The sequence below is a fragment of the Aquarana catesbeiana genome, linkage group LG01 (assembly GCF_042186555.1).
Source record: "Aquarana catesbeiana isolate 2022-GZ linkage group LG01, ASM4218655v1, whole genome shotgun sequence".
In the NCBI taxonomy this organism is placed as follows: Eukaryota; Metazoa; Chordata; class Amphibia; order Anura; family Ranidae; genus Aquarana; species Aquarana catesbeiana.
The window spans coordinates 930,550,303-930,568,965 of record NC_133324.1 but is presented as its reverse complement, the minus strand read 5'-3'; the positions used below and the strand labels follow the sequence as shown (position 1 = coordinate 930,568,965).

Sequence of the window (18,663 nt, the reverse complement as noted above, 5' to 3'; positions counted from 1 at the left end):
GTAATCCCCATCCTTCAGGGGCAGCAGTGACAGGGGGTCTGAGAGAGGAGAGTGAGGGGGGCATGAGGGAGAGACCCCTAGTTCTGCAGTCCCTGCTCTGCCCCCCCCCCCCCCCGTCCTTGTTTCTTTCTGCAGGTAGGTCTCTGTATGATCGTGCCCAGTACCTTCCATGCCAATCTCTGTGTGCTCTCTGCTCTGTTCCTTCCAGTGGCTCCCTCGCAGCTTGCACTTCCCGCCCGTCCTCGTCTTCTGGGCCCCCAGTCAGCCTGTTCTCTGGGCCTCACTGTTCAAGTTTTAGTAGAGAGAAGGTTTGAGAAATCCAGGCTCTGGAGGGTGCTGGGGATGCTGCGCCCGCTGCTCCCCTCTACGGGGGTCAAGGGGGCGATCAGGCTCTTTTCTCCCTCCCGGGCTCTCAAGCCTATCTGCTCACTTTTCCCGCGGAGGCTGCGGTGCTGCCCACTCACTCACCATGTGCAGATAGATTCCCGCACCTCGACCTCGCTGCTGTTTGGAACCTGTACTCTCCATGGATCTCCCTCTACCTTGCGATCACTGGACTGCTTGCACGCCCACAGAGAGGGCTCTGCGTAGCAGCTGTGGCACATGTGCCATAGGTTCGCCATCACTGGTATATACTGTATCTGAAAATTGATCAATCCTGGTGAACTAATGGCCTATCTAATTTCTTGAGGTCCTAAAATAGCAGGACAGCACAAATACCCCCCAAATGATGCCTTTTTGTAAAGTTGACAGTCCAAGGTATTTAGTAGAAGTAATGGCGGGTTTTTTGAAGTTGTAATTTTTTGTCATCATTTTTGGGAAAATTAAGAAATACATTTTTTTTTCACATTTTCTTTTACATACTGTCACCAGTGCAGTACAGTGTCATCGTATAACTGGTGTGGAGGTGATTAGAGATACTGACTGGTGACAGTACTAAAAAAAAAAAAAAATTAATACTTTTTTTCTATTTTTTTTTTTTTATTACATTTTTTTTTTTTTCTTTTAATTGTACTATTTTAGGGAAGTGATCAGGATTTTTTTTCCACACATTATAATTGTTAATAGCAGTGAAATACGTGCATTTTACTGAACAAAACTGATTTATTCATTTTGTTTTGTTGTGATTAGCTGTGATTGGTCAAAGCTAATCACATGGTACAGATGGGCTGTGATTGGCCCTTTCTGTACCATCACATTGACCACAGCTGATCACAGCTAGCAACACAATTGTACATAATGGATGGCATGAAAAGAAGTCATCCATTGTTTACAACTGTCATGTGACCTGCTGTGATTGGTCACAGCGATCACATGGTACTGGCAGCGAGCCAGTATACTGATCAGCCATTGGCTGTGTCCGTTGTACACATCCGGTAACAGATCGCGCTGCTACGTGGCCCAGCAAGCATCGCTTTCTGAGAGGTTGTCATATGGTAAAGCCAAAGCCCGGCCGTCATTCTGCTATAGGCCGGATGGGAAGGTGTGTTTGTTTTTCTGGTGTTAAAGATCTGTCCCTTTTTTATGATGGACTGTCTTCACATTAAAGAAGAAGTCTCATTTCTTTCTTTTATCATGGTGTTCTGTCCCCACAAGGAAAAAGTGTATGTAGTACTTTACCATCTTCCTACTTGCTGTAGAAGGCTAGCTACATGCTCAGACAAGACACCCCCTCTCCCTCCACGTAGGGTTGCCTCATCATCCCTTTAAACCCAAACACATAAAAAATTACACAGGTTCTGAGGCACCAAGTGAGTTTAATTACCACCAGGGCCGTCTTTAATATTGATTGGACCCTGGGCAAAACTTTTCTTGGGGGCCCCCTCATGCAGTTTTGCTCTCCGCTCACTGACTGGTTGCTAGAGGTTACAGTGTATCATTACCACTCACTCACTGGTTGCTAGAGGTCACAGCACATGATTTCTGGTTGTTGATTGGTTGCTAGAGATTACTGTGGATATGACCTCAGGGGGGCATGATATACAAATCAATGCTGCCGGCCGCCGCTATTTACATATGAATACGGGTAATTTACATGTAAAACAGGGTCTGCAGGTCAGTCATCTGTACACAACAATAGGGCAGAGCTAGGCAGCATTAGTAGCAGCAATTCACACTGAGATATTGGGACACAGCACAGGACTAAAACCTCAAAGGACGAGGGACTTTAAACCAGGATAGTTGGCAAGTATAAGGCAGCTGCTTTGGGCCCCACAACATTGACAGGGCCCAGGGCAGCTGCCCCTTTTGCCCTGCCTTAAAAACTGCCCTGATTACCACCTTTATCAGCCAGAGAAACTGTGTAATTAAAATGTGTTCGGGTTTAAAGGGATGAAGTGGCAACCCTACCTCCACGGCTGTCTGACAATGCAGCTAGCAAGGAGATGGCTGCATTGATAGAGTTTATCTCCAGCTCCAGGCATTCTCCTGAGACAAGCACTGGCAAGTTGAATGCAGAGGGTCGGGAAGCTGACATGCCCCCCGCAAGGGATAAGAGCCAGCTATCTATGCATCTTAGCGTATATATTTATAAAAGAGACAGGCATGCAATCTCTTGCCTGATGAAGGGGTCTTGTGTGGCCCCAAAACATTGCACTTTTCCCTTGTGATGTTCAGTGATGATCAGTTCAACCATTTCCCACCTGTAGGCCATATATATACCGCAAAACAAGGGGAGAAAGGGGAAAAAAGAGTACTGCTGAACCAAAAATAGATGGTGAAAATTAAATTTTTAACCACCTTTATCCTGCATACCTAAGGCCTCATGCACACGAGATGCTGTTAAACGCGCGTCCAGAGGCAGTTGGACACTTTTTTCAACTGCCCCCGAACTCATTCAATGTTATCCTATGTGTCCATGTACACAGTCTAGTTTTTTGGCGTTTTTAGGCAGTTGCGTTTAACCTCGTTTTTCCAGAAGCAAAAAAATGGGTTCAGACGCAAACGTTTTCCACGTTTCAGGCACCAAACGCAGCTAAACGCGGCTTAACGCCGGTACCGCATTTAGCCACGTTTGCGTTTATAAGTGTTTTTAAAGGAACCCAATTTTTTGGACCAGAAAACACAGAAATATGATGGTAAACTGCAGCAGAGAATGACATTTTGCAACCTGACTTTGGGGCCCCGTATCTCGGGGCCACTTGGTGCTAGGAACACAGTGGAACTAGCACTACAACATATCCAAAGTTGGGTTTCCTAGCACTAAGTGGCCCCGAGATACGGGGCCCCAAATTCGGGTCACAAAATGTCAAGCACTTTTCTGCAGCAGAGAATGACATTTAGTGTGCAAACTAGCACTACAACATATCCAAAGCTGGGGTTCCTAGCACCAAGTGGCCCCGAGATATGGGGCCCCAAAATTGGGTCGCAAAATGTCATTCCCTGCTGCGGAAAAGTGCTTGGGGAGGGTTTTTGTTATCTTAACTAAACGCTTCTAGACGCAAACGCAGTAAAACGCCGCTAAACGCGGCATGCAAACGCGGCAAAACGGGCATTTCTAAACGCTGGTTTCAGCTTTTAAAAACGTGTTCAGCAGAGTTTGCACCGGCGTCTCTTATGCATAAATCCTAGTGCCGTGTACACACGGTCGGACTTTTCAGCTACAAAAGTCCGACAGCCTGTCCGACAGACTTTCGACAGACTTTTGACGAACTTTTGGCAGACTTTCAACAGACTTTCTAACGACCGGACTTGCCTACACATGATCACTTCGAAGTCCGACGGATTTGTACGTGATGACGTACACTGGACTAAAATAAGGAAGTTGATAGCCAGTAGCCAATAGCTGCCCTAGCGTGGGTTTTTGTCCGTTGGACTAGCATACAGACCAGCGGATTTCTGGGTCTGGCGGAGTTACGACGAGTTACGAAGATTTGAAGCATGTTCAAAATCTAAAGTCCGTCAGATTTGCGACTGGAAAGGTCCGCTGAAGGTCCGGTGAAGCCCACACATGATCGAATTGCCCGCCGGATTTGGTCCGTCGGCGTCCGTCAGACCAGTCCGGACGAAAAGTCTGACCGTGTGTACGCCCCATTAGTGTGGTATTGTTGCTGTAGCCAAACAGACCAAACATACAAAAAAGGGGGAGGAATGCCCTGGTATTGCTACCAGGATCCATAAGCGGCTACTTCTGCAACAAAAAGTCAGGGCCTAAATGGGTTCTAAAAAAATTACAAAGTTTATTAGTCCCAATGCGGACACAGACCACATAAATTTAAAATGTGAATTTGAATAAAGGTACAGTTTCATACAGCATGCTTCTCAAGGTTCTCTTCAAAAGATAAGAATGCTCGAGAAGGATGATATTGTGAAAACATTCAAAAAACAGGAAAAACACACATGTAGGACAATACACAAAAAGACAGTCAACAAACTAAAACACAGAAAGTCCGGACGCCGGCCAACCATTCACAATGAAACTGACATGCGACAAAATCGCATAAATGCTCTTGCGGCATGTGGAGAAAAAACATGGAAAAGAAATTCCTAATTCCAACAAGAAAAAAATATATATTGCAGTTTCATTGTGAATGGCCCCCGGGGGAATGGCGATAATCATGATATCCCTGAATCATGAAGAAACTCTATTGGTCAATGTTGGAATTGCACAAGAAATGACACTCGCTGACTGACAACTAGATATTAACGCTGAGTTTAGTCAAATAGTGTGCCCTTGATTAGTAAATCAAAGCAATCCTGGATAGATAGCCTTCACATTTTCTCTGTAGACATAATGTAGTTCCTGCTGATATATGATTGACGTAGTGCCGTTCCAAAAAGGGACAAACAGAGTGGTTTTGGTAATGAGAAGAAATATCCCAGCTGATTATAATGTCTTACAAAGGATTAATGGGGCAATATTCCATATCCAGAAAAAAATGAAAAATATTAATAACTCAGCATGTATCCAGCTGTAAACTGATTGCAATTTCAGAATACTGGTTAGTCTGTTTTATCCAATGCTGTAGTGCATAGTTCTAATAGCTTTCTAATTGGGCAATCAGGTAGCTTTTGTATCATCCAGTCTTTTCCAGCAATCACTGACCTGTGATTCAGGGGAGAAAAGAGGGAGGGCTTCAATACATTACCACACTGTTCTGAGACATTATTGTTGTGTCCCGTTCGGTCCTTGCACGGGCTGGGGTCCTACCATGTCGGTGCCTCCGTGATGCCTCTCGTGCGGTGGGACAAAACCGTCCTTCAAAACTGGGCCGCTGGGTCCTCACAAATTGCCTTGTCACTCGTGTGGTATGCACTCGTGCACTCAGAACTCTTCGGGTGGATGTAGAGCTAGCGTCTCCTACCCCGCGGTATTGTTTGAATGGGGCATGTCGTCAGCCGGCTTCATGCCCCATGATGTATAAATTGTGTATGACAAGTAGATCTTGTAGGCGTGAGAGCAATTTATAGAGAAGGAACTAAGATAATTTTTTTTAAGGCTCTGTGCTCTAGCTATGACATCATCCACTCTAAGCAGCCAAATACACACTCTGTTTAATCAATAAAATTTGCTGAAATGATCACTAAACTTAAACAGCGTTTTCACAAACACTGTAAAAGATATCAAACTGAAAAGATAGCCAGATAGCGGAATATTTTGTGAACATTTTAAAGTTTGTTTGGCGTCTGTAGGTGACAGTATGAAGGAGCTGAAACTTTTGGGAGCGGAAAAAGATTTTAAGGATTTGAAGCATGTTCTCATTCACTTCAATGTTAAAAAAAGTGTTAAAAAGCTTAATATTTTAAAAAGTATAAATAGTAGGAAAAAAGTTGAAGAAGTCCCATCATTAGCTGAAAGAGCTGAACATTTTAAAACTTGAATAGTTTTAATAGCTGAAAGTACGCAGAAGTTACACAGAGCCAAAAAACGTACGGAATAAAATTAAAAATAAATAAAAATGAATAACAATATTGGGACTGCTGAAGCAGTCCCACTAATAAATAAAAACTAATAACAATATATATATATATATATACAGAGCCAGTTATAAAGGATTATTGCTTCATAACTGGCTTTTTGACCGTTACTTTTACTAGTGCTTCCAAAGCCTGTGCAATACTTCATCCAGTCAACTTTTCTGGGTAAAATTGTCTCCCCTTCATCTTGAGCCTGGCACAAGGCTGCTGAGGGAGAGGAGTGCCCAGAGTTAGCAGGTGCAGAAGGATTAATTACAGTTACTGAAGAAAAAAAATCATAGCTACCAGTATTAAAAGCAGTGCTCCCTGGCCTGGAGCATCAGACCCTTCACTTGCAGGAATGGAGATGGATGTACACCAGCCGGCAGCCACACTACTTTCCCTATAGGCGGCCAGAGCACCTTGCTGGTTTTCATGTGCGTGAGGCGGGTCTCAGTAGGTGGTGGTGCATAAGGCCTCTTCCTCTGCTTCCCCGTCCTGCCTCCGTTCCTGGCGTCCTGGTTGCCAGGTGACCGTTGACTGCGGGGCACATGCGCGAGCACAGACTTCCTGTTCAGCGGCGGCCTGGGTTGCCATGGTTCGGCTAGGTAGGCGGGGAATGAGGAGACTCTTTCTACTCCTCCCACCACCACCCAGCATATGTGGAACATCAGCGGCCGGTGTTAAAACACCGGCCCTGCATGTCAGAACCCACGGCTGGCTCTGCATGTCCCAGACACCCAGACATGCAGCCCAGCGGCCCGGTGGCCCCCGCCCACCGGGCAAACGCCCGGTCTGCCCTATGGCCAGTCCGGGCCCGGTTGGATGGCAGGCTTGTAAATTTTCTGCAGACAACGGTCTGTTGTTAGATTTTCCTATCATCTGTACACAAGTCCATCACACAAAAGTTGAAAGTGCAAACACGCATGCTCGGAATCAATGCTCACCAAACACGACATTAGCAGAAGGTGTCCAAAGGGTGGTGCTCAAGAGCTGAAATTCCTCGTAGTATGTCACTACGTTCGTGTTTGTTGGCCGACAATTGTGTACTGTTTGTATCCAAGACAAGTTCCTGGCACACGCCCTTCGGACAAAAGTCTGACGCTTTGTCTGCCGAAAATCCGATCATTTTTATGAGGCTTTAGTCTGTAGGGTTCAATATTGAGTTGGCCCACCCTTTGCAGCTATAACAGCTTCAACTCTTCTGGGAAGGCTGTCCACAAGGTTTAGGAGTCTGTGGGAGAGTTTGACCATTCTTCCAGAAGCGCATTTGTGAGGTCAGGCACTGATGTTAGACGAGAAGGCCTGGCTCGCAGTCTCTACTCTAATTCATCCCAAAGGTGTTCTATCGGGTTGAGGTCAGGACTCTGCAGGCCAGTCAAGTTCCTCCACCCCAAACCCACTCATCAATGTCTGGGATGCCATTAAAGTTCATGTGTGTGTAAAGACAGGTGCCCCAATACTTTTGACAATATAGTGTATATGTAAGGCCAGAATGTGTTTTTCAGCTTTGAATATAATGGGGTAGGGTTAAAATTCCTGTATGTGTCCTGTTCAGGAGATTTCTCATGATCTTATGTTCTAGAGACAGGGCTGTACTGGGGAGCAGATGTGGTCGGAGGTGGCATTTTTGGCGTACAACCCCCCCTACCCTCCTTCTGTGACATAGATGGCCACCAGATGGTGACGCAAACACACACACTCAGTCAGTTTAGTAACGCTGAGCATGTTAAAAGTGCAGGCCGGTGTCACACGGCGCTGGGCAGGAACTCAGTAATGCTGAGCCTTTGATTTTTACAAGGCTCAGCGTTATTGAGTTGCACAGTGCACAGAGAGTCCAGTATGGATACTCTGGCTTCAGTGCCCCCCCCACCAAGCCTTCTTGAGTGCCATCGGAGGCAGCCACCTCAATTGACCTAATGGGTGGCACAACCCTGCCTGGAGACTAAAGAGGATGTAAGAGGAAATGTCTACTAAGACGGTTCTCTACATACTTCTCTACAGCAATAGGTGTTCCCAGTTAGAAAAAATCTCTATTCCTTTTCTTTTACAGTGACAATGGTCAACGGAACCTATGGAGACCGGTATTAAAAACCTGACTGAGGTTCTAATCTTTCTAGACATTACAAATGGCTAAATGTTACCTTTTAAACCAAATGCCCGGCAGATATAAATGAGACTGAGATGGTATTTTACATGACGAGTTTCGGGTCACTGAGTAAGCTGTAAGATGTCTCCAAATAAATAAAGTCTGCTTTGCATCACACTGTCCATTAAAGTCCATACCAAATAAATATCATTAGTTCAACGTGTTAATACCTCCAGCCTGCTGTTCCTAGTCATTTGTTGCACATCTAACTGATCCCCTTTCCTCTTTTTACAGACATTTTTTTTTAACTTCTTTGAATCTCCATCTGACCTCTTTGATGAACCCGTGTTCCTTACAGTAAGTGTCTACCAGAAATGGCCTAGGTCAGCGGTCTCTATGCTTTGTTTGGTTCCACCCACACCTTATTGCTTGGTCTAAGGATGCCAAAGACACAATTAGGTCTGTTGCAGTTGGCTCAGAAAATGTTTATCCGTGGGGACTCTGTAGTCCTTAGGTCAGTTGGGGGAAATTAATAAATTGCCTAAGTTTTCCCCTGGCCATTGATGTGGGTCATAGAATTTTGAATGGATATTTATTTGTGTCTTACGTACATAGTTTGGGTGTTTCCGCAGTTAAAATTATAGTTATTATTATATGTGCGGAACTACAAGATATGTGTATTTTGGGCCTGAGTCTGTGTATCCAGTTCATAGTGTGGCTGCCTTGTCATTGAGAGATGGTAGACCAGTTATAGGAGTGTTGGACAATCTAGTTTGGTAAGACTCGGAGAAAGCCTGGAAGCCTTTGATCTGGGGGGGGGGGGGGCTGTGGGGGCACAACCCGATAGCTCTTTTATGGCAGGGGCAGATTTTTGTGTGTGTAAGCATACCGCTCAAAGTGTGCCATGGGACCTCAATAATTGGTGGGCACAGTAAAAATCGGGTGTTGCTAAAGCTCATGGTTTATTGTGACAACCATTTTTACACCTTCCAGCATCAGCTTACTTTGCAGCTCTTGGCATTTGGTCACATGACATTTCAGAGTCTGAAAGAAAGTTGGTGCTGGAAGACTTCTCTCTGCCCACCATGTGTCATTGGCTGCAGGTCCCACTTTGATTAATGTTTGAATGGTAAGGCATCTCTACTCGGGGCCACCAGCCCAACATGTCTCATTAGTACTGGCCGGGGGGTGGGACCCTACCTGCAAATGCCCTACCTGCCCCCCAGCCCAGTTCTCCTATGGTCAGACTAGGAATTGATTACCTCTGCAGATATTCCAAAATTGATTTACCTTTTCTTATTGATGTTTATCCCCCAGAAAGATCCAGTGCCCAGTGGGGTATCTGTTCAGTCCAAAAACATGCATGCCCGGCCTGCACAAGCATACATATATTTATGTCAAGTCACTCTAAAGAATGAACTATTAGCATATCTTTCTACTGCCATTTCATGTTTGTTAAGAGAGCCATTATAGACCAAACTTTATTTTAGCTTTGGATAGATTTGAGTTGAACTTTCAGTTCAAATAAGCTAAAAGTATTCCAGTTGCATCAAAGCAAGATATGTTGAAAGACTTTCAGTTAATTTGCTTTAGAAAGTAGCCACAGCAAGAAAAAAAAAAGCCAACCCCCTGCCAGCGGCTGCAAAGAAGGACCCCTGCTTTCTGTGTAGAAGCAGTGGCTTCTCTGCAGATCTGCAGGCCAGACACACCCCTGTAAATTAGAGCCAGAATTCTCCAATCAGCAAGGAGCATGAGCTATGGGTCCAAGTCAGCAGGGGGTATGTAGACCTCTGCTACCAAACAGAGAGCAAGTGTCCTACTCTACAGCTGCTGGCCAGGGATTGGCTTTTCTACTCAGGCTGTGGCTACTTTTTAAAGAAAATTAATGGCATTGAGCACCTTTTGTTTTGATACATCCAGAAATGTATTTGGCTGATTCAAAATAAAAGTCGAGTTGCACTTGAACATATGCAGTTGCTGAAAGCCATGTGGGGTGCCCAGGGGTGCACCTGCAGAATTTCAGCCTTTTTTTTTTTTAATTGCTATTACCACCCTGGTTACATAGTTACATAGTTACATAGTAGGTGAGGTTGAAAAAACACACAAGTCCATCAAGTCCAACCTATGTGTGTGATTATAGGTCAGTATTACCATTAGTTGTGCTGTCTAGTAGAGGTGCTTAAATCAGAAGACCTTCTGAACAGAGTTACATACATTTTAGCCATTTGGGTGTCATACCACTTTAGGTTAGCAGGACAGTTTATAAAAGAACATTTCTTGAAACAAGTGTGTAACAGAGACAAGTGTATCCCAGAGACAAGTGTATCACAGATGACGTTGCTGTACTTACATAAAATTCTTGGTAAGGCCCCTTTCACACGGGGCTGTTCGTTTTTACTACTCCGCTTGCTCAGCGGGGATCGTTCCGTTGATCCCTGCTGAGCCGGCGGATGACAAGTCCGTCTCTGCACTCTGTGCAGGGACGGATCTGTCAAAGAGTCCGCTCTCCCCTATGGGGGGATCAGATGATTATGGACCGCCTGTCCGTTTTCATCCAATCCGCCAGACGGATGGAAAATAGGACATCCATCCGTCTGGATTTTGCGGATCGGGGCGGATCGGATGTCAGCAGACATGTCACCGTCGGATGTCAGCGGACATGTCACTGCTGACATCCGACGCTTAAACCTAATGCACTGAGCAGTTTCGTAAAAATATTTACAGTATATACCAAAATGGTGTGGTTGAGGTTTTGTCAGGAATCTGCAGTATTGCATTATGCTCACCTTGTTCACATTCTCTGTATTCAGGTGCTTGACTCCCGCTCCCTCAGGACAGACTCCGTTATTGGAGAATTTCGGGTAAGTTTGTATCTACATGTGGCTGTGGATTTAGGGTGCACATGATTTCAAAATGTAAAGATTTGCTAGATTTTAAAAGGTTAATTGTGCTCAAGCAGTATTCTGAACAAATGTACCCTTTGTCTGGAATTCTTCCTGAATAACAGTGCACTTCCCAGTATGTGAGTGTGCCTAGGCACCTTCTCTGACTATATCCTCATAGCTGTATAGCTGCACTGTGAGATCTAAGGCACAGCTGCCTCTAACGGGTAGCCTCAAGAGATATGGAGTGAGATTGAGTGATGTCATTACTGTGCTGCTCACTGTTCTCCTCACACGAAGGCTCTGATATGAGGAAGCAAAGTCCTGCCTCCACCAACATGGCTGCCTCCACACAGAGGCACAGTCATGATCATTCAGTAGTGGTGAAAGATCAGCTGCAAGGAGATCACAGCCAATAATGGTGACTAGCTTTTTGCCATTTAGTGGCCACTTATTGGGCACAGCTTCCGGAGTTAAAGTGGTTGTAAACCCTTTACAACCACTTTTTGCTACAGGTAAGCCTATAATGAGGCTTACCTGTACCTACACTGGGTATCTCATAAACCTGCATGGTTTAGGAGGTATCATCTGTATCTGCATGTGCCGACGTCATTGGCACATGGGCACTGAAGCAATGGCAGTACGTGCCGTTGCTTCAGTTAGACTGTGCCGTTACCAGAGGCTCCTGTGCGAATGCATGGGAGTGACGTCATCACGGCTCCGGCCAGTCACAGCGCCGGAGCCCGCGATACCTGGAAGTAACTCAGGGAGCGATGTCGCCGGCCGGAGCGGTGAACGAGGACCGCTGCAGGGGCTTCGATCTAAGGTAAGTAATACAAAATGAGCTAGTATGCTATGCATACTAGCTCATTATGCCTTTGTCTTGCAGATTTTTTTTTCATTTTTTTTGTTTGTGGGTTTACAACCACTTTAATTTCCTCTTTAAAGTGAACCTGATCTGTAAGATCAGCAGTTAGAGCAGGAACCACGAGGAGCTTGATATGACTTCCCTTGTCCAGAGTTCCCTTTAGTGCCCCATCTGAGATTATTTTGTCTTTGTTATGGAGACTGGCAACCTGCTGGCCTCTTGTCCAAATGGAAGTTACTTAGTCACCAGCAAGGCACTCCTATTGGACAAGTGGCTGGCAATTGGGCAGGTTTTTTGTGGTAATATTTTAAAGAGTGTTGGAATAACTACAGCATTATCTCTTCTCTCCGTACAGATGGATGTTGGAATGATTTACGGAGAGCCAAGTAAGTGCTATTTTTTATGCCCAGGTATTTGGATGTCCTAGACAGGACAAAACAGCAATAAACATTGTCGGGGGTATAGAAAAGTGCAATAAATTATATTTAGGCACCTGGTCACTGAGGATGATGGTAGCCATTGCACGTGTACTTGTGTTCTGTAGATATCTGCTGATTGTTTCTTTCTGAATGACAATGTCCGCTTATAGGTCCCATGGTGGAAATGACTTTCCTGGCGCCAACATGGCAGCATACTACCATATGTATGCTGCCATGGATTGGCACCAGAAAAGGAAAATTAAGGTAAATATTTGATACAATTTTCCATTTTCCTGGTGCCAACGTGGCAGCATACATGTGGTGGTATGCCTCCTTGGATTGACACCAGGAAAGAAAAATTACGGTAAGTACTTCATACGTTTCGTTTCCTGGTGCCAACATGGCAGCATACATGTGGTGGTATACCGCCATGGATTGGCACCAGGAAAGGAAAATTACGGTAAGTATTTGATACAATTTTCCATTTCCTGCTGCCAACATGGCAGCATACATGTGGTAGTATGCCACCATGGATTGGCATTTGACTTGCTCAGATAGAAACCTCAAGCCACTTCTGAAGCCATAAATCTTTTTAATGGTACACAACAATCCACATCCAACCATTGGTTTCAAGCTGTTCCAGGGTCGGCCAGACATCATGGTCATTGCTTGCAGTTCACTGCATCTGTTTGACTTGCTGAATGACACATCATCCTGATTCCTGTCTTTTTCACTGAATATTATTGTTCCTTCCCCGCAAAATTTGCACTGGGTATCTCTGCTCCAGAACTTTGGACAACCACTCCAAGCCAAGGCTGAGAATACTAAAAGTTTATGTCTCTGCAGCACGTTTTTCTTCTTTGTGTTTTATCCCCATAAAACTGCAGAGAGTGCAGAAAACATACTGATTGGTCTTTTGGCCCAGAATTTCAATGTGCTCCTAATTTTCTGTTGTTGTCTGTGTAGTGGAATATTTTAAGCTTCTCCTATAAGCAAATAATTCCGTTGTGCGTAAAAGCACAGTTATAGCTTTCTTGTATAATACTGGGAAAGAGCGCTTGAATATCTCCAAGTAACATCGACAGACACTGGTAGCACGTTGAGCTTAGCAAAATCCTCCTTAGTAGAAGCAGCTGCCTTTATTTATAATGTAAAACATGAATAACAAAAGGAAGGTGGTGGCTTCAGAATCAGCCAATCAGACACTTGTCAAATCCCAAAGAAATATTTCACAAAAAGCAGTACAGCGCATAAAATTATTCACTAAAACAATAATAATATTAAAAGTCCATAATGAAGAATTTCCAACATGTGATCCAGTGGTACACAAGATGAGTGACTGTAGTGAAACAAGACCTCCACCAACAGTAACACAAGCCGCTCACCTCAGCTGTTGGACCCCTGAGTGTATCAGTCAGGTCAAAGACAGCATTTCCCTCAAAGGGAAGTATGGCAGGAGCAGGTATACTTGTAGCCGGTCAGATACCAAAACTTGTGGAGCTCGCAGTGGTCACATAAAATAAAGTAAAGAACATCTAGTGCTCTCTGTATGTTGCATAAAAGTTTTAATAAACAGCAGTAAAAAAACGTACAAACGAAGCACTGTACCCCAGTGCGGAGGATAAAAGCCTTGTAGGATGATCCACGGAGATCAGCGAGCGAGACGCGGGTGACGTCACGATCCAAGTCACATGATGTTTTCCGTACGCGTTACGTCCCTTGTAGTGGGCTGCCGCTGAAGAAGTCCCGCCCACTACAAGGGACGTAACGCGTCACCCGCGTCTCGCTCGCTGATCTCCGTGTGGATGTCACTCGTACCACTGGATCACATGTTGGAAATTCTTCATTATGGACTTTTAATATTATTATTGTTTTAGTGAATAATTTTATGCGCTGTACTGCTTTTTGTGAAATATTTCTTTGGGATTTGATAAGTTTTATCCTCAGTACCACAGCTGCTTTAGCTTAAATGTTATGTGATTAGCGCTGGTTGATTTTCATGATAATCAGACACTTGTATTCTTTCAAAAGAACCAATCAGACACATGTATATATTCAAATAAAATTCCAGTAGTGACGTGTGCAAACAGTCGTGTGCAGATCCATGTGGGCAGTTTCCTCTTGAGACGCAATGGGGTTGATTTACTAAAGTCAAAAAGACTGTGCACTTTGCAAAGTGCAGTTGCACTCTGCAAGTGCACTTGCTCCAAGAAGCTTAGTAAATGAGCGGAAGCTCTGCTGACGTCCATCATCCAATCATGTTCAAGCAAAAATGCTGTTTTTTTTTATTTTCCTTGCATGTGATTGGGTACTCTTTGCAAAGTGAAGCCTTACCTCATTTACTAAGCTCTGGAGCAACTGCACTTGCAGAGGGCAACTGCACTTTGCAAAGTGCACAGTCTATTTGCCTTTAGTAAATCAACCCCAATGCGCCTTACATTGTGAATACTAAAAACATGGCTCCGATCACGGCTGTGTGCACATTCCCACCACTGCCATTGATGCGCGCCATACTCTACCATGGCTCAGTGAGCTATAATTTCGTATGGTTATGCTATTGTTCCCATGTACACAGATCTGTTTGCATGGAGCGTTAATGCAGTCGCCATGAGGTGGCCAGTCTCTTGGTGAGGAATAAATGAACATCCCTTAAAGGGCGAACAGATCTGCCATGCCCACGGGAAGGTTTCCGCAATCAACGGTCTTCCACCGACGTCTGTAGGTGCGAATACACTCGCATGAGCGTATTGCAGCAAAACTGACACCGGGGGACATCTGACAATATACATTAATAAAAATGTTTACAACATCTGACAAGCACACTGCTTCTGCTACACTCAGGTCCAAAAGGGCTGTCAGCCCTACTGTCTGTACTAAATAGCAGCCACACCACCCAACATCCCAAGCTGAGAAGTAGGGACAGCTTTTGGTACAAAGAATGTACTTAAAGGACATACCTGTAAACCATGAAGAATTAATACTCAAAATATGATTGTTTAAATCCGCATGTACTATCACTTTTCCTTTATACTGGCTTATTATAACTACAAATGTAATAACTTTTTATCACAGAAGAACCTTGGAAATATTTTTCCAGTCTCGGGGAACCCCTGCAAAATTATAAGTCCTACAACTCATGATACATTAGTGCGCTCATTAGCTTGTAGAGACTTTTAAATAAAATAAATATTTACAAAATTATCATGAAAATAGACAAATATAAATAATGATCAGAAAAGAAACACAGATGGTGAGATTTGTAGTGACCCCTTACTTTGGGGTTCAATGTAGATGTGACTCCTTACTGTGGTGTTCAATGGAGGTGTAACCCTTTACATTGGTGTTCAATGTAGAAGTGACCCCTTGCACTGGTGTTCAATGTAGACATGACCCCTTATATTGTTTTTCAGTGTAGACGTGACCCCTTACATTGGTGTTCAATGTAGACTTGACCACTTACATTGGTGTTCAATGTAGATGTGACCCCTTACATTGGTGTTCAATGTAGATGTGACCCCTTACATTAGTGTTTGATGTAGAAGTGACCCCTTGCTTCGGTGTTCAGTGTAGACATGACCCCCTACATTGTTGTTCAATGTAGACGTGGCCTCTTACATTGGCATTCCTTGTAGGCAGGAAATTAATCTTCCAATATTCTCTTCTAATGGAACCCCTAGAAAACTCTGGAGGAACCCCTAATAAACTCTGGAGGAATCCCAGGAGCCCCTAACAAACTCTGGAGGAACCCCTTACAAACTCTGGAGGAACCCCTAGTAAACTCCGGAGGAACCCCTAACAAACTCTGAAAGAAACCCCAGGAACCCCTAATAAACTCAGAAGGAACCCCTAACAAACTTTGGAGGAACCCTGGTTGAAAAAGGCTAATTTAGAGGTTGGTTTAGTGTGATATAACAATTCTAGTAGTTACCTATTGCATTTTGTTAATGAGGTATATATATCAGACCAAATAGAGAGACATCTGAGAGGGAGTGAAGGAAAGACAGATTTGGTTCTAAAAGGGGGACAGTTCCTTTAAATGAGAGCAGTTGGGGGCTATGAACTACACTTGCTCCCTTCCCATCTCTGTCCTACTCCACTTGCATATACAGTACATTTTTCCCACATACTCTTGACTCCAAAAAGCCTGCCAACACACTGCAGGGAAAAGACCCTTAGCAGATGTAGTTCTTTGGGCTTCTCCCTGTCAATAAGAACTACGAGTAGCTCCCCTTTCAAGAATTTTACTAGCCTGATGATGATGTCGCAGGGAGTAAAAAAGACTGTGTTATGCTAACAAGATAAACAATAGGAAAAAGATAAAAAATAATAATAATTTGGGGAAATGGTATAGAGGGAAAGAGGGAGGTTTGTGGTTAAAATTGTAAAATAATTTAGACAGACACTTTACTGTGCGAATATCAATCATTTACATAGTAGGTGAGGTTGAAAAAAAGACACAAGTCCATCAAGTCCAACCTATGTGTGTGATTATGTGTCAGTATTACATTGTATATCCCTGTATATTGCGGTCATTCAGGTGCTTATCTAATAGTTTCTTGAAGCTATCAATTCTTCCCCGCTGAGACCACCGCCTGTGGAAGGGAATTCCACATCCTTGCCGCTCTTACAGTAAAGAACCCTCTACGTAGTTTAAGGTTAAACCTCTTTTCTTCTAATTTTAATGAGTGGCCACGAGTCTTGGTAAACTCTCTTCTGCGAAAAAGTTTTATCCCTATTGTGGGGTCACCAGTACGGTATTTGTAAATTTAAATCATATCCCCTCTCAAGCGTCTCTTCTCCAGAGAGAATAAGTTCAGTGCTCGCAACCTTTCCTCATAACTAATATCCTCCAGACCCTTTATTAGCTTTGTTGCCCTTCTTTGTACTCACTCCGTTTCCAGTACATCCTTCCTGAGGACTGGTGCCCAGAACTGGACCGCATACTCCAGGTGCGGCCGGACCAGAGTCTTGTAGAGCGGGAGAATGATTGTTTTATCTCTGGAGTTGATCCCCCTTTTAATGCCAATATTCTGTTTGCTTTGTTAGCAGCAGCTTGGCATTGCATGCCATTGCTGAGCCTATCATCTACTAGGACCCCCAGGTCCTTTTCCATCCTAAATTCCCCCAGAGGTTCTCCCCCAGTGTATAGATTGCATTCATATTTTTGCCACCCAAATGCATTATTTTACATTTTTCTACATTGAACCTCATTTGCCATGTAGTCGCCCACCCCATTAATTTGTTCAGGTCTTTTTGCAAGGTTTCCATGTCCTGCGGAGAAGTTATTGCCCTGCTTAGCTTAGTATTGTCTGCAAATACAGAGATTGAACTGTTTATCCCATCCTCCAGATCGTTTATGAACAAATTAAATAGGATTGGTCCCAGCACAGAACCCTGGGGAACCCCACTACCCACCCCTGACCATTCTGAGTACTCCCCATTTATCACCACCCTCTGAACACGCCCTTGTAGCCAGTTTTCAATCCATGTACTCACCCTATGGTCCATGCTAACGGACCTTATTTTGTACAGTAAACGTTTATGGGGAACGGTGTCAAATGCTTTTGCAAAATCCAGATACACCACGTCTACAGGCCTTCCTTTATCTAGATGGCAACTCACCTCCTCATAGAAGGTTAATTTGCACGGCCATTACTAGTCTTTGCCATAATTTTCTTAATACGTTTACTTCCTAGATTTGTCAGCTCCATCTAGTGGCCTTAATGCATTATTTTCCTGAAATACCTCAAACAGGAAAATACAGTGTTATTGCCACTAGATGGTGCTGATGATCCTAGAAAAAAAGTGTTAGGCAAATTACAGTGAAGATTCATGACAGCGGTGCGCATGATTGACACATTTGCATAGATTTTTTTTTTTTTTTTTTATAAATAGACCCCCTTTTAAAACATGTAGAGTTCCCCTAAGCCTGTATTCCTCACTGGTCCGGTATAAGAGCACTCTAACTGAATCCTGTCCCCAGACTGAACAGATAGATAATCTGAGATTCTGACATGAGAAGCCACAAGCACAAGTTGCTAATATTGATTTCTCCCTTACTCAGGATGAGATTTATTTTTGATAGATGAAATATCCATCCTGCTTATTGTGTGGTTAGCCAGTGGAGCCTCCATTATAGAGGATATGCAGAGGGCTTGGTTTTCCACTTCAAGATTTACAGTCAAAGGATGGGGGATACCTGAGAGTTCAGCATAAGGCAAAGGCTTTCTGATTATTTTATTATTTATTTTACATACAAAGCTACAATATGAGTAAACAGAACACAAAATAAAAAGAGAAAACAGAGGGGGCAAAAATGGTTAGAACTACAGAACCCCTCCGTCCCTAACCCAGACCCAAGGAGAAAAGGTGGGGGTGATGTTTGTATTCCAGTTTAGGGGACCAACCTAGGGTGACAATGCTACTCCTTAATACAGTAGATACATTATAGTACAGTAAGGGAGTGTTGTCACCCTAGGACAGATAGTCAGGATCATTTTTAAGGCAGGG

The 18,663-nt window shown here is 43.9% G+C and overlaps 1 protein-coding gene across 6 annotated transcripts in view; it reads left to right on the top strand.

Moving 5' to 3' along the window:
• Positions 1–18,663, top strand: part of DYSF (dysferlin) — a 395,589-nt gene that overhangs the window by 166,216 nt on the left and 210,710 nt on the right. For all 6 annotated transcript variants that reach the window (XM_073611045.1, XM_073611046.1, XM_073611050.1 and 3 more), the window contains exons 8-10: positions 8,279–8,341; positions 10,795–10,845; positions 12,090–12,120. In XM_073611045.1, coding sequence (XP_073467146.1) covers positions 8,279–8,341; positions 10,795–10,845; positions 12,090–12,120 — 145 coding nt within the window. The remainder of the gene's footprint in view (positions 1–8,278; positions 8,342–10,794; positions 10,846–12,089; positions 12,121–18,663) is intronic.